The 14,309-nt window shown below is 35.7% G+C and overlaps 1 protein-coding gene across 3 annotated transcripts in view; it reads left to right on the top strand.

Annotated features, from left to right (window-relative positions):
* LOC108114678 (double-strand-break repair protein rad21 homolog) overlaps positions 1 to 12,705 on the top strand; it is a 52,963-nt gene extending 40,258 nt beyond the window's left edge. For 2 of the 3 annotated variants that reach the window (XM_041817736.1, XM_041817737.1), the window contains exons 7-8: positions 2,127 to 2,288; positions 12,484 to 12,705. In XM_041817736.1, the coding sequence (XP_041673670.1) occupies positions 2,127 to 2,288; positions 12,484 to 12,609 (288 nt within the window). In that variant the 3' untranslated portion in view covers positions 12,610 to 12,705. Of the gene's footprint in view, positions 1 to 2,126; positions 2,289 to 12,483 lie in introns of those variants that run through there. The other variant, XM_041817738.1, reaches the window with a different exon arrangement.
* Positions 12,706 to 14,309: the final 1,604 nt, after the last annotated feature.

A 14,309-nucleotide genomic window follows, 5' to 3' on the forward strand; every position in this document is an offset into this window, starting at 1 on the left:
CGTATGAACGCTGAGATCTCAGGAACTATAAGAGATACAAAGTTGAGATTAAGCATTAAGATTCTTGAGGTCCCTAGGCAGCCCAAGTTTTTTACAGCATCCTGCCACACCCACTAACGCCCACAAATCACAAAACTAAGTGGGAATTGACGTCACTATCAGTTACTCAACATTCTTTCCCCGACAATAGGTGGCGCTTGGGGAATTTTAAGTAGCAAAATGAATATTTTAAAATTGTGTAAAACAGTAAAGGGTATCTTATAGGCGGCACTCGACTATAGCGTTTGCTAGCTTGTTTGTTATCAATACATATTAATTAATTAAAGATTTTTTAAATGTGATCATTGTTTCATAATTAATTAATATTAAGCATGCTAACAAATTGACAAACTTAAGAAGAGGGGTTGTTACGTTAGTTATGGCATGAAACGCTAATAACTGCACCACGTGTACACGTGTTGTCGATGCAGGTTAGAAACAGTTATTTGTCGTGGAGAATATATAAATATGTAATAATAATATAATTTTTGGAAACTGATAATTTTCTTCACGTTATTCTAGGCTGCGCTGGGCAATGTACTTACAACTCCACGATTAACTACTTGCTTGCTTGTCAACCGTTATAAGTTTTATTATATCGAATCGAATTCATACCGTAACACCCAAACTATTAGACAGGGTGAGAGAATCCCAGTTTCTGGAGTGACTCTCTGGTAGTATAGGTTTTTGGCCAAGATAATAATCAAAAGCCAGTCAGTAGCAATCCAGGCGCAATTTTATGCTAGATAGTAAACTATAATCTCTTGTGGTTCTACAACAACAATTCCAAACCAATGACCAGTTTGACACCCCTTAGACCTAACAATCTGAAAGGAAAACAAAATAACGATAAGACCAATCAATTTAATTACACAGTCGAAAATGGAACAATTGTGAACTTCCGCCTGGTTACGCCAAGGCCAACTGAATCCACGGATTTAAGAGCATTTAATTTTGGGCACTTTAATTGGCGAACTTTTTATAGCAGCACATGAAGTACCATAAATGCCGTCTATAAGGAAATACACTTATAAATCCGTAAGAATTTTTATCTATGTCAAAATATTTGTTTTGACTTCAAGGGTCAAGTAAATATTTACAAAAGCTTCTGACCAGAATCTGCAAGCTTACTAGTGTTGGTAAATGGCCCATAGGGAAAATTACCAAAACTTATCCTAGTAATCACAGGCGTCAGCCTGAATGACGAAAAAACAGCCTCTACCGTATATAAACGCTCGAATGCTGGCTGTGCGCCATTACTATCAGAAGACTGTGTGTACGCCAAAATGTTATTCTCGATTACAAAAATCATAAGTAAAACAAAGATTTGTGGTGCAACATTTTAAAAATATAAATAATCAAAAATCTTAGTCAACCACTTAAAACTTTGAAGGCGCATGTTCGACGACCTTAATAGAGAACGAGGAGTTCTCAGGGCGATTACGGTTCGCAGACTTCGTGAGATATCGCGAGACACCAATTTCTCAACAAGAAATTCATGGCTCAAAAATCATTTACGGCTGTGTAATATAAATAATATTCCGACGTAGACTATTGGGGACCATTTTATATTATTCGCAAGACAATTAAACCTAAGTAGAAATAATCAAAAATGCCGACTATTAATAAACAAGAAACGCTATAATCGAGTGCCGCGGCTATAAAATACCCGTTACTGTTATATACAATTTTAGAGCACCACCTTTTGTCAAAAAAGGCATGTAACTGATGGTGACGTCCACTGCCCATGTGAGGCTAGCCATATACATAATAGCGATCATAAATTGCGAAATAATGATCCGATTTGAAAAATCTTTGGTAAATCAAACATACATACTTTTCAACGAATCTAATATACCCTTTTACTCTACAAGTAAGGGATAAAAAATTCGATCCATTGTAATTTATCTTGTTAAATGCATACTTCTCATAATCTCAGTAAAAAACTTAATAACTTAAAAACTAACATGTTTCTTATTTTAAAATTTTCAGCTGAGGTGTTAAAGATTTTAAATAATAATTATGAACAACAATGCGAGTTATATAATACATAATATATTCATCTCTAATTTATTTTCCTTTTACAGAATCATAGTGACGAACAAATGGAAAATGAAACCGATGAACAATTTGAAGAACGGGTTTTAAATAAAAGAGCTGCACATCTTTTTATAGATGTTAGAGCACATTTTGTCTCTAAAGATAATTTGACTCTTTCTCACCTAACATCAGGAAACTCAAGAAAGCAGGTAAACCATTTGTCACTGTCATGCCCTTGGCCTATGTCTTTAAGATGTTTTTTGTGCCAGCCTGTTTTCCTGCTGTTATTTTTATTTCCGTTATTCGAAAAGTGAAGGGTATCGAAAGGGTATCTGAGCTCGAAAGTTGGTGCTATGCATGCATTTTCTATACATTTATGTCAGCGAAGTAAAAGGCTATTTCAGTATCCACAAACCTCGAATAATCCATATTATGTCAATCATTTTTAAGAAACAATATTAAAATCGTAACTAGTTTTTGGATCTGACATATTTCTGATGCATCACTTCGTGAGCGTATGTAATTAGGTACGACGATGATGCTCTGTAAATTTAATTTATTCTAAATTCAGGTCGCGAAGGCGAGCGATTTCAACGCTCAAAAGCTTGTGCATATGTGACTGGGGAAACATGCTGCTCATGTTATCTGTGTCTGTCTGTGTCTGTACGCGCCTATATTGTGAGAGTTTGCTGAGTGCTTAAAGAATGCAAATTTTTATCACACTAAAATTCGACCATCAATGATGGGAATAGATTTGGCTTGAGAGTAGTCGGTGACGTGTGCTGATGTCCTGGTTAGAAGGAAGAGTAGGGATATGGATGTAAACCTGCAAATTGGATGTTTTATAGTTGTTCATAATGAGGACGCCCACCATCAAAAGAAATTAAAATAGTGTAAAAAGATGTAAAACTAGCTATAATAATAATTGATAATTGTCTAGAAATGAAAAAATAATAAGTCTCCAAGCAATTTGACGATTTGATATCTGTGCTTGGTTACTTAAGGTTGTCCTTGTGGACCACCCTCCCATTTGTTAGGACTGTGGGGACTCCGCTTGTAGATGTTTTTCCTCACACAAAGATAAGATTTTGTTACTTATCTGCCTGTTGGATTTCACTAGAACTTTCACCCCAACCTCGAGTAGTGCACTTATTAACCACATCATTTATAGGTTCACTAAACATCTTATCCCCTCTACATTTATAAAAATCTTAATCAAATTAAAATGTAAAAATGGGTCGTGAATAATGTCATACCTCCTCAAACAGTAGTACAAGTAGTAGTAAAAGTAGTAGTACAAGTAGTAGTACAAGTAGTAGTACAAGTAGTAGTACAAGTAGTGCTTAAAGTGCATTTCATCTATATAAAAAATGTATCAAAAGAGAATATTTGTGTAGAGAGCATTAGGGCCGATCCCAAGAGCTCGATAAAATTTAAAAAAAAAGAGAAAAACACAAATACATTTTTCATGGGGAATAATAAAACGATTATATATACATATATAAATATTCTATATCTTAGCTTACATGAGGAAATTTATAATCGATTACTCATATGGTTATCAAATAATTTATATAGTAAATACAAGCTTTTAAAACTAAGGGATACATTTTATCATAGCGGTACAGAGAAATGTCAACAACTAAGGATGCTTTAGACAGGGTAATTATAGAATACCCAGAGTTTGTTAACAGAAGTAGGCATATTCCTCAAGTGAAAGTTAAATCTGTTACCGACCGCAACGAAATGCTGGCAGGGAACATTAAATTCAAAATCAGCATAAATATTGCTAAACAGGCTAATGAGTAGCCAATGGTTTAGACTAGAAAAATTCTTAGCTAATAAAAAGACCGAGATTTTGAGAAGTTATAAATGTGTTAACAAAAATACACACATAAGAAAAGAAACGCTCAAAAACATTTGGGCGAAATTATCATTAACGCCAACAAAGTAAGAAGAGCGATAGCAATAAGTCGAGAATCAGTATCTACTTGTCATGAAAGTCGAGTAATACCTATTCATAATCAGATTATATCTATTGTAAGAAAAGCTCTCCAAATTATGAGATTGTTTTCCATATACCAGAGAACGTTAAAGACCCAATAGAGGCAAATATAACAATTGCCTACACAGATGTCCACGATAATTCGTTGGCTGATATTTTTAAGGAAGATACTAGTGAAGATTTCTTAGGGTTCGAAAGCCCACTAGAAGTCAGCAAAACAGAAGTAAAGGTGGATACAGAAAACATTAACGACATAGTTGAGAACTTGGAAGAGGCAACAATGGCTCAAACCAATGTTCAATTTTTAAAAAACTGCGGCTTCACTCATTTCTGAGTTTAATGGCAAAGCAGAAAATCTACGAAGTTTCTTAGTTGCCTTGGAGCTTGTAGGTGGAATAAAAGAATCATATGAAAACACTGCAGTCCAACTAATAAAGACAAAATTAAAAGGATATGCGGGCAACCTCATTGGAGAGGAAAACACAATAGAAACAATTGTGGCAAAGCTGGGTGAATCAGTCAAAGGAGAGTCGGTTGAGGTTTTATCAATCAAACTCATGAATTTGCAGCAAAAAAACAAACCAGCAAATGAATATGCCAAAGAAATAGAAGATCTGACCAGAGCATTACAAGCTTATATAAACGATGGCTTACCACTAGAATTAACATCTAAATATAGCACCCAAAGTGCTGTGAAGGCAAACTGCTCAATTATTAAGGTAAATCTTATCATGCAGGCGGGAACGTTCACAAATATGAACGAAGCCGTAACTAAATTTGTCAGTAGTTGTACCGAAGCAACAGGGCAATCGAACGCCGTATTATTTTATAATATTCGGTATAAACAAAACAATTACCGAGGAAATAACATATATCGGGGCAGATGGCCGTGGCAATTACAATAACCGTGGCTATTATCACAACACACCGCAAGGAACCCACAGCTCCTCAAACCGCGGAAATAACTATAATCGAAATGTTAGGGTCACACAGGAAAACGAGGAGGACCCCTTGACGGTAGAGAAAAACCAACAAAAATTTAACATTGTTAGTAGATACAGGAGCCGAGATTTCATTACTAAAACAATGTAATCAAGAGTACCCCGAATTAGACAATTCTAAAATTTAAATCAAACGGGAATAGGACAAGGTTCTACAAAGTCCTTGGGTTTAGCGTTAGTGGAACTTAAAACAAAAAATGTCATTTTACCACATGACTTTCAAATAGTCCCACCTGATTTTCCGATTCCATGCGATGGCATTCTGGGAATAGACTTCATTAAAGAATTCAACTGTATCTTATATTTTCAAGACTCCCAAGGTTCTTTAGTATTAAGACCTAATAATTTGACTTTTCCAATACAAATCCCAATGCACAATTCGGTTTTCAAAAATACTCTCTTACTTCCATGTAGAGCAGAAGTAATTAGAACAGTAAAAATTAATTCAAAAGAACCGTCTGCTTTTATTCCGAGCCAATAACCATTTAAAGGTATGCTGGTTCCGAGCACATTGGTTAACACGAGTTGTGCAACAGTCCGATTTCTAAATACAAACTCTGAAACAATTAGTTTAAATGTTAATACAATAAAATTCGAGTTGTTAGAAAACTATGATATGCAAAAGCCCAAGGAACTCAAACCCAAGTACAGTAATGATAGAACAAAAGAAGTATTAAAAAACTAAGTTTCCCGTCTCAATTCCAAACAAAATTGTCAGAACTGTGTACAACCTATAGTGATATATTCGGTCTTGAAACGGAACCGATATCAGCTAACAATTTTTATAAATAACAACTTCGCTTAAGCCATAAAGCACCAATATATATAAGAACTATATAAGAACTAATGCAGAAAGTGAAAAGCCGGAAATACACAAACAGGTTGACAAATTAAAAAAGGATGGTATAGTCGAACCATCAATTTCAGAATATAACAGTCTATTATTGTTGCTTCCAAAAAAATGTCTACCAAATTCAACAGAAAATCGATGAAGACTAGTGGTTGACTATAGACATATAAACAAAAAATTACTAGCTGACAAATTTCCTTTACCACACATAGATGATATATTGGATAAGTTATGTCGTGCTAAATACTTTTCTTGCTTGGACCTTATGTCCGGATTTCACCAAATAGAGTTGTCCGAAAAGTCCAGAATCCTTACATCATTCTCTACAAATAAAGGTTCATTTCGTTAGACGTGATTGCCATTCGGATGAGAATGATGGCCCTACCATTTTCCGGTCTAGAACCATCACAGGCGTTCCTATACATGTACGATCTATTAGTCATAGGATGCTCCGAACAACATATGTTCAGCAATTTAACAAAAGTATTTTAGTTATGCCGCAAATTTAACCTTAAACTTCATCCAGAAAACTGTTCATGCTTTATGCACGAAGTTACCTAACTGGGTCATAGGGTATATTACCAGATGAAAATAAATACGAAGAAATTAAAAATTATCCAGTGCCCAAAAGCTCGTAGCTTCGTAGCATTCTGTAATTACTATAGAAGATTCATAAAAAATGTTGCATATTATTCTAGGCATATAACAAAACTTTGCAAGAAAAATGCCCACTTCAAATAGAACAAGGATTGTAATGATGCCTTTAATTATGTAGAAGAGTCCTTAATGAGCCCAAAACTCTTACAATACCCAGATTTCAACAAAGAATTCTGTATAGCAGTAGATGCTAGCAATTACGCTTGCGGAGAGGTACTTACCAGAGAACGTCAGGGGTTTTTTTTTTTGGTACCCGAATCACACTTATACATTTCGGGTGTTTGTCGCAGTCACGAACAGCAAGAAAAGAGCTCACACCCGAGTGCACAGATCGCTTTGCGTGTTTTGAGTGTTTGCGTTTCTGTCACCCACTCAATTCTATGCACATGATTCTAATGCACAGACACCCGACACACTCATAGCAAATGAAGGGATTATCTGAGACACCCATGTTTTTGGGAAATGTGAGTCGGGTGTCTTCAAATGATTCGAGTGTTTCGGGTGTCTTCAGCTGTATTGCATGAGCAGGTCATTGAGGGTTGACCGAATAATTTTACACGAAAGGAAGGAAGGAAATCCCAATAATTTAACATAAATATAGCCCCTTCAAAATAATTTGTTTTCCGTTTGGACTAATTTTAATCTTAGAAAAGTATATTTGTAATAATAAAAATTGTTGCCGTCTTCAGTAACTAATATTCAAAAATAAGAGTTTATAATCAAGTGATTAGTCTTCAATGACAAAGTCTTAAAAAGCCCAAAAAAAACTTACATTACATCAATATTTTAGGATTTTCCGTGTCTTCATCAAGACATCTACCTATAAACTTATTACCGTTTTTGCAGATGCATATAAGAATACAGATCATAAGTCAATTGCACTGCAATTACCAAGTAGATGACCTGACACGGAAAATCCTAAAATATTTGGCCTGTTTTAAGGGACCATTATTGGGATTTCCTTCCTTCCTTTCATGTAAAATTATTCGGTCAACCCTCAATGACCTGCTCATGCAATACAGCTGAAGACACCCGAAACACTCAGATCAGTTGAAGACACCCGAAACACTCGAATCATTTGAAGACACCCGACTCACTTTTCCCAAAAACATGGGTGTCCCAGACACTCCATTCATTTGCTATGAGTGTGTCGGGTGTCTATTCAAAAGAGTACTAGTGCGCAAGTGCACATTCGAAATGAGCTGTGCAAGACACACACCCTTATTTTAGGGTGCCGATCAGACTCTGAGTGCCGAAAAGGCACAAATGATTCGAGTGCACTCATTGTCTGGGTGTACCCTTGCCGTTCTCTGGTACTTACGTAAGAACATGGGGGCGCGCACTTACCAGTTGCATATGAGTCTCGATCATTCACAAAAGGAGAATCCAACAAGTCAACCACTAAACAAGAATTAGCAGCCATCCACTGGGCCATACAATACTTCAGACTATACGTTTACGGGAGACATTTTATAGTAAAAACAGACCATCGACCATAAATATATCTATTTTCAATGAAAGACCCCAGTTAAAAATTAACAAGAATGAGGCTAGATTTAGAAATATACGATTTTACTGCGGAATACCTCAAAGGGAAAAATAATTATGAGACGGACGCCGCTGTCCAGAATTACAAAAAATGACCTGAAGTCAATAAATAGACGGGTAATGAAAATTACAACCGGGTCAGAAACACGTAAAAATCAGGATCAGAAATCAGAAAAGGAAATAACAATGATATCAGGAAATATGTGAAACTTAAAGGAATACGAATAATTTCACAACTCAAAATTGATAATTTGTACTCTAATGGGAAAATTGGTTTAAAAAAAATTTTCCAAAGGCTTGAGATACACGCAAGAATGAAAAACATAAAACACTTCCAACTGGCACCCAGCGCACTGATTTTAAAGTCAGTATTACTACGAGAATTTAAAGAAATGGGCAACCGTACATTAAAATAAGTACAAATAGCGCTACTTTCAGAGGTGATCATAGTAGACAAAAACAAAAAAAGAAAGGAATATAAGAGAAATCTTAAAAAATTTCATGATCTAATCGAAGGAGGCCATTCAGTAATAACGAGAACATTATCAAAAATAAGGCTACATTACTATTGGCCAAACATGACAAAAGTAGTTACTAGATACGTAAAAACCTGTCAGACCTGTCAACAATCTAAGACAACCACTCATACAAGAACGCCAATTACCATTACCGAGACACCCACATCAGCTTTTGACACGGTTAATTGATACTATTGGCCCATTACCGCGTTCGAAGGAAACGAATACTAAGTCACAATTATTTGTGATTTAACTAAATACTTAGTAACAGTACCAATTCCGAATAAAAGCGCAAATCGCGTTGCGAAAGCAATCTTTGAAAACTTTATACTCGTTTACGGCCCAATGAAGTTTATTTCTTCAGACATGGGCACAGAGTATAAGAACAGTATAATAGGAGACTTATGCAAATATATGAATATTGACAACATTTCATCGACTGCACGCCACCATCAAACCTTAGGGACTATTGAACGAAGTCACCGAACGTTTAACGAATATGTCCGTTCATATATTTAAGGTCATAGGTATAGACGATACGAATAATGTTATCTCGGAAATTATAAGTGATAGAAAGTTTGGATTAAACGTGTAGGTTTTTTAGAAGTCCCTAATGCGAATTGTTTTTCCGATCAAGCTACGCCCACTCTAACGCACACAACACCCGAAAAACCAAAAATGCAAAAATCTCGGAAACTATAATTGCTTCAAAGTTGTGCTTAAGAATATATATTTAAGAGATGCCACTGCAACTCGCCACGAAGTTGCATCCGGACACGCCCACTCTAACGCCCACAAACTGCGGAAAACTGGCGTCTATAATTATTATTTTGAATGATTTCGTTTGACTTTGACAAACTTATTTCTGTTCATATCTATCGATTTACTAAAGTTTTTTTAACTAAGAAGATTATTTCGCTATTTATGAAGAAATTTAGGTTATAAGGCCTCACATGGTTTGTGAAGTCACTATTTATTACTAACTATGCATCCTCTGACAATAGGTGGCGCCTTGTGAATTTCCACGCGTATCTTATAGTCGCGGCACTCGACTATAGCGTTTCCTCTTGTTTAGTTTTAGGATGATGTTGAAGTCATCTGCGTATGCGCTTAGGCTGATGTTCGGGTGAAGTGTGAGCTTTTCTGTTAATGTGTTATATGCAATCACAAAAAGGACCACGGAGTGTGTGGAGCAAATTTATGCCAGTTTGCCCTATCCATAATGAAAGTGGGTTTGCGTGTGGTTGATTGTAAGTTAGCAGTATTTAATGGGAAGAGGTTAATTATGACGGGGAAGTGATCGCTTCCAAAAAGGTTATCTTCTGTGCGCCAGGTACTGTCATTTTTAAGGAGTGGGCTGACGAAAGTCAGATCGACATTTGTTAGAGAGTTGTGTGTGCTGATATGTGTTGGAGACATATCGTTTAGAAGATTGTAGTTAGATTTTCTTATGTTTTTCTCTAGTATTTTCCCTCTAGGATTGTTTTGCTTTGGGCCCCAGTTTTTGTGCCAGCCGTTGAAGTCACCAGTGACAATTGTGGGTGTGGGAGAGTTGTCTAATACAGCCTGAAGGTTTTGTAGTGAGAACGATTTGTTCGGAGCGATGTATGCCGAAATAAGTCGAATTTTATTTTCGAGGTTACTCGTAGAGTAAAAGGGTATACTAGATTCGTTGAAAAGTATGTAACAGATAGAAGGAAGCGTTTCCGACCCTATAAAGTATCTATATTCTTGATCAGGATCAACAGCGAAGTCGATTGAGCCATGTCTGTCTGTCTGTCCGTCCGTCTGTATGAACGCTGAGATCTCAGGAAAAGGTAAAAAGTTGAGATTAAGCATGAAGATTCTTGAGATCCCTGGACAGCGCAAGTTTATTTCAGCATGATGCCACACCCACTCTAACGGCCACAAATCACGAAAAACTAAAATCGCTTAAATCTCAGGAACTATAAGAGCTAAAGAGTTGAAATTCAGTATGTTTAGTCTTGGTATCAGTATGTATAGTCGAAAGCAGTTCTAAAGGCTGTGTTGATTTTTGACTTTACTTTGCGCAGTAGAAGACCGTAGTCTGCTTTTGAGACGTTTAGGATTGCAGATGTGTTCCAGTTAAACTTTGCGCTTGAGAGACATTTTATTACGTTAATATAGTGTTTGAGATTGTTGTTTAGTAGTTCCATGTGAGTTTTCCATCTGTGTTTTTGCAGACCAAGCATTTTTAATGATGTTTTTCGCATCAAAGTCCGAATTAAGCATGTTGGTTTTTATGATGCCCCTTATGCCACACCCACTCTAACGCACACAAAACTCAAAAAACCAAGAACTATAAGAGCTAGAAAGTTGTGCTTAAAAATGCGTATTTAAAAGATGCCACTGCAACTTGTCCCTAATTTTCATTCGGCCACGCCTACTGTAACGCCCACAAACCGCGGAACTGTGGCGTCCATAACATTATTATGTATGTTTTCGTTTGACGGTGTAAAATATATTTTTGTGAATATCTATCGATTTACCAAAGATTTTTCAAATCGGAACATTATTTCGCTGTATATGAAGAAATATAAGTTATAAGGCCTCACATGGGCAATGACGTCACTATAAGTTACTCAACATGATTTCTCCGACAATAGGTGGCGCTTGGAAATTTCCACTAGCAAAATAAATATTTTAAAATTGTGTAAAACAGTAACGGGTGTCTTATAGTCGCGGCACTCGACTATAGCGTTTCCTCTTGTTTTCTATTAGGGAGTAATTAACAGTTATTGGTATATTGAGGTATTTTATATTAGTTTCTTGTAATGCTATTAAAAGCGGTAAGTGTTTTTTAATGATTAAGTAGTGTTCGCAGTAGTTGTTAAGATATCCATTCGAATTCCCTTGTACAATTTTCATGGTCATTTTAAAGGTTGATTGGTTGGAGGTGGTAGATGATTTTGTGCCTATTTGTTGAAAAAATTCGAAGGTATAGGTCCTGTGTTTTTACGCTTGTCATATGTTTGGAGCTAGTAGGTCTTCTGTGGGTGTGGGTTAAGATGTCGTCGTAGTATGTAGGTGGTTTGCTTTGGCGGGCTTCTTGTGCGTTTTTATTTTGATTGCTGAGTGTTGATGTTGTTGTTTTGCTTGGTATTATAGTGTTGGTTAGATTTTTTGATACAATTGAGTCGAAGCTTATGGGTAGTGGATGGTAATGGCGAGTGTGGTATATTGTATGTGCTGTTTTGTGATCAGCTTTTTCTGTAATTAAAATGTTTGTTAGTTCATGTTGGTTTTTGAATGGTGAACAGTTGCGGCTTTGAGAGACATGACAGTAAACTTATTGGTCTATACGACGATGGATTAGTTTAATCTTTTATTTTTATTAAATAAGTAATTGAACAGCAATGGAAAGAAAGAAAGGTGTAAAAATTACCCTACGAAAAGTTTCAGGACTGCAGGATCTGTGCAATGGACAAATACGATAGGCAGTCAAAGAAACTGGAAAAAATTTACATATTGATATCTTCTCTACGGGCAGCAAATATTTTCTAACGCGCATCGACAAATTTTCTTGAGAAATAGAAAAAATGCGGCAGGAACGTGTCTTTAAAATTGGTGAAAATTCTATATGATACGAACAAACAATGCCCTCTCTTTATTAGTCGTTTTTTTACAATACTTCATAAAATTTTCTGAAATATGTTCTTCTGATTTGGTCTGATACCGTTACATAGTGCCTTAGTTTACCTTCCTTTTTCTTTATAATGATTCAAATCTGTCCGACAGTGAACTGTATAATTAATAAAAGATTATATATTTTTAATAAACAAAGAATATTTATTTTACTTTCAGGCGGCCCAAAAGTTTTATTCTCTACTAGTATTAAAGAAATTTAAGGTGCTTCACATTGCTCAATCTGCTCCATACGCAGATATTTCTATTACCCGGGGACCCACATTCGAAAACCCAAAAATGTAAGCATGAGGACAGCTTTAATGTATATCTGTCTTAATGCATATCAATAATTTATTTTAATATAACTACATGTTCAATAAAAAATGTATTTTAATTTAACTGCGGTAACAATTTTTTTATTTCTATTACAAAGATCGTTGCTATTTAAAGTAGAAAACCAACCGGATTTTTTATATTTTTCGGTTCTATAATATAAGCAGGTGTGGTGTAGTTCGGTAATAAATAGCTAGCTCCTTATCAGGCAGAAATAGGTAAATATTTTGAATTGAACATCACTGGACCCACAGGTAAATACGCGATGAAATAGTCATAATGGTCAAGACTGTTTCCGATATTATCACCGAGAAGAGTAGCCATGGCCCCAGAGTACATGCGAATGCTGATGATATTGCCGTTCTGGATATCGAGGTTGTACTTCGGACCGAGCGTGTAAGGATGAATGTTTCCTAACCTTTTGGGTCTTAAAGTAGTGTAAATCATGTAAGTATATAAGGAAAGAATTTACTGCTTTTGTGGGCTTTCCCAATTAACACCGCTATGAATGGCCCCGGGAAATGTGAAGCGTTGACGTTGTGTTTCCATAAGACGGGACTTTGTAAATCCAATAAGAAAAGCTGAAAAAGCACAGTTGGCTCTGTGTACCAGCCAGCTCCAGATTTACTCATGCATCATAATATGAAAAACCTACTGGCAGAGAATAATAATAAATAGCTTAAACTTTTGGGTATGTTAAAAAGAACAACATTTAAGGACTATATTCTAGAATCTGAAGTGCCTCAAGGTAGTCTTCTAAGACCCACACACTTTGTACTCTAAACAGTTAACATCCGCACAAACGAGTGTATAACTACATTCACGCTCGCAAACGACACCGCCATCCTCAGCCGCTCGAAAAGCCGATCTCGGGTAACAGAGCAGCTAGCGGATCAACTAGTGGTAGTGTTAAAATTAACGAATTCAAAATATTAAGTAAAGCAAGTTAAACAATAAATGTAGATGTAAAGTGATCCCAATAAAACTTCAAGCTTTCAAGAGTCAAACATAAAATTTTTGTGCTGTCACCTGGCTGTAATTTAATTCATTTCGTAAAAAATTCAAGAGCAACAACAATGAGACTTCACCTCCAAGCAACTGAACCCTTTTTATAAAACTTAATTGAATAGCTATTGCAAATATTGCTATATTAGTCAACTAGAATTCAATGAAATAGAAATTAAATATCCTTTAAATTATGTTCGAATTTTGATTTGCCATAAAAACATCATTCTGTTCTTTTTTTTTTTAAATAATATTATTTTTTTAATACTGCTACTACATTAATACTACGTTTGCTGTTGGGTTTTAATTTAATTGGGCTTTATTATTATTACTATAATTTTTTTCTGGTGTTTATTTATTTAATCTTCTCCTTTTGAATACTAACAATAGGTTTTGAAATCTTAAATTGTGATAAAAGGATTAAACCCAAGGGTTAAGTTTGGTTGATTTTTATTTGGAAGGAGCAGCTGAGGTGCCGCTCCAACGATCAAAATGTCTCTGTCTTTTACAATATTTCTTAAGTCTAAGTAAGGCTAAGTCTCGTAGCTGCGCTGCTCGTAGGCGGCGGCAGAGAGACGGCTATGTACTTATGTAAGTTAAGAACTAAAACATTGAACCCAAGTTAGTTAAGACCAAAAACATTGAACCCAAGTTCAATGAATTGC

This window comes from Drosophila eugracilis, unplaced genomic scaffold, assembly GCF_018153835.1.
Source record: "Drosophila eugracilis isolate 14026-0451.02 unplaced genomic scaffold, ASM1815383v1 contig_1890, whole genome shotgun sequence".
NCBI lineage: Eukaryota > Metazoa > Arthropoda > Insecta > Diptera > Drosophilidae > Drosophila > Drosophila eugracilis.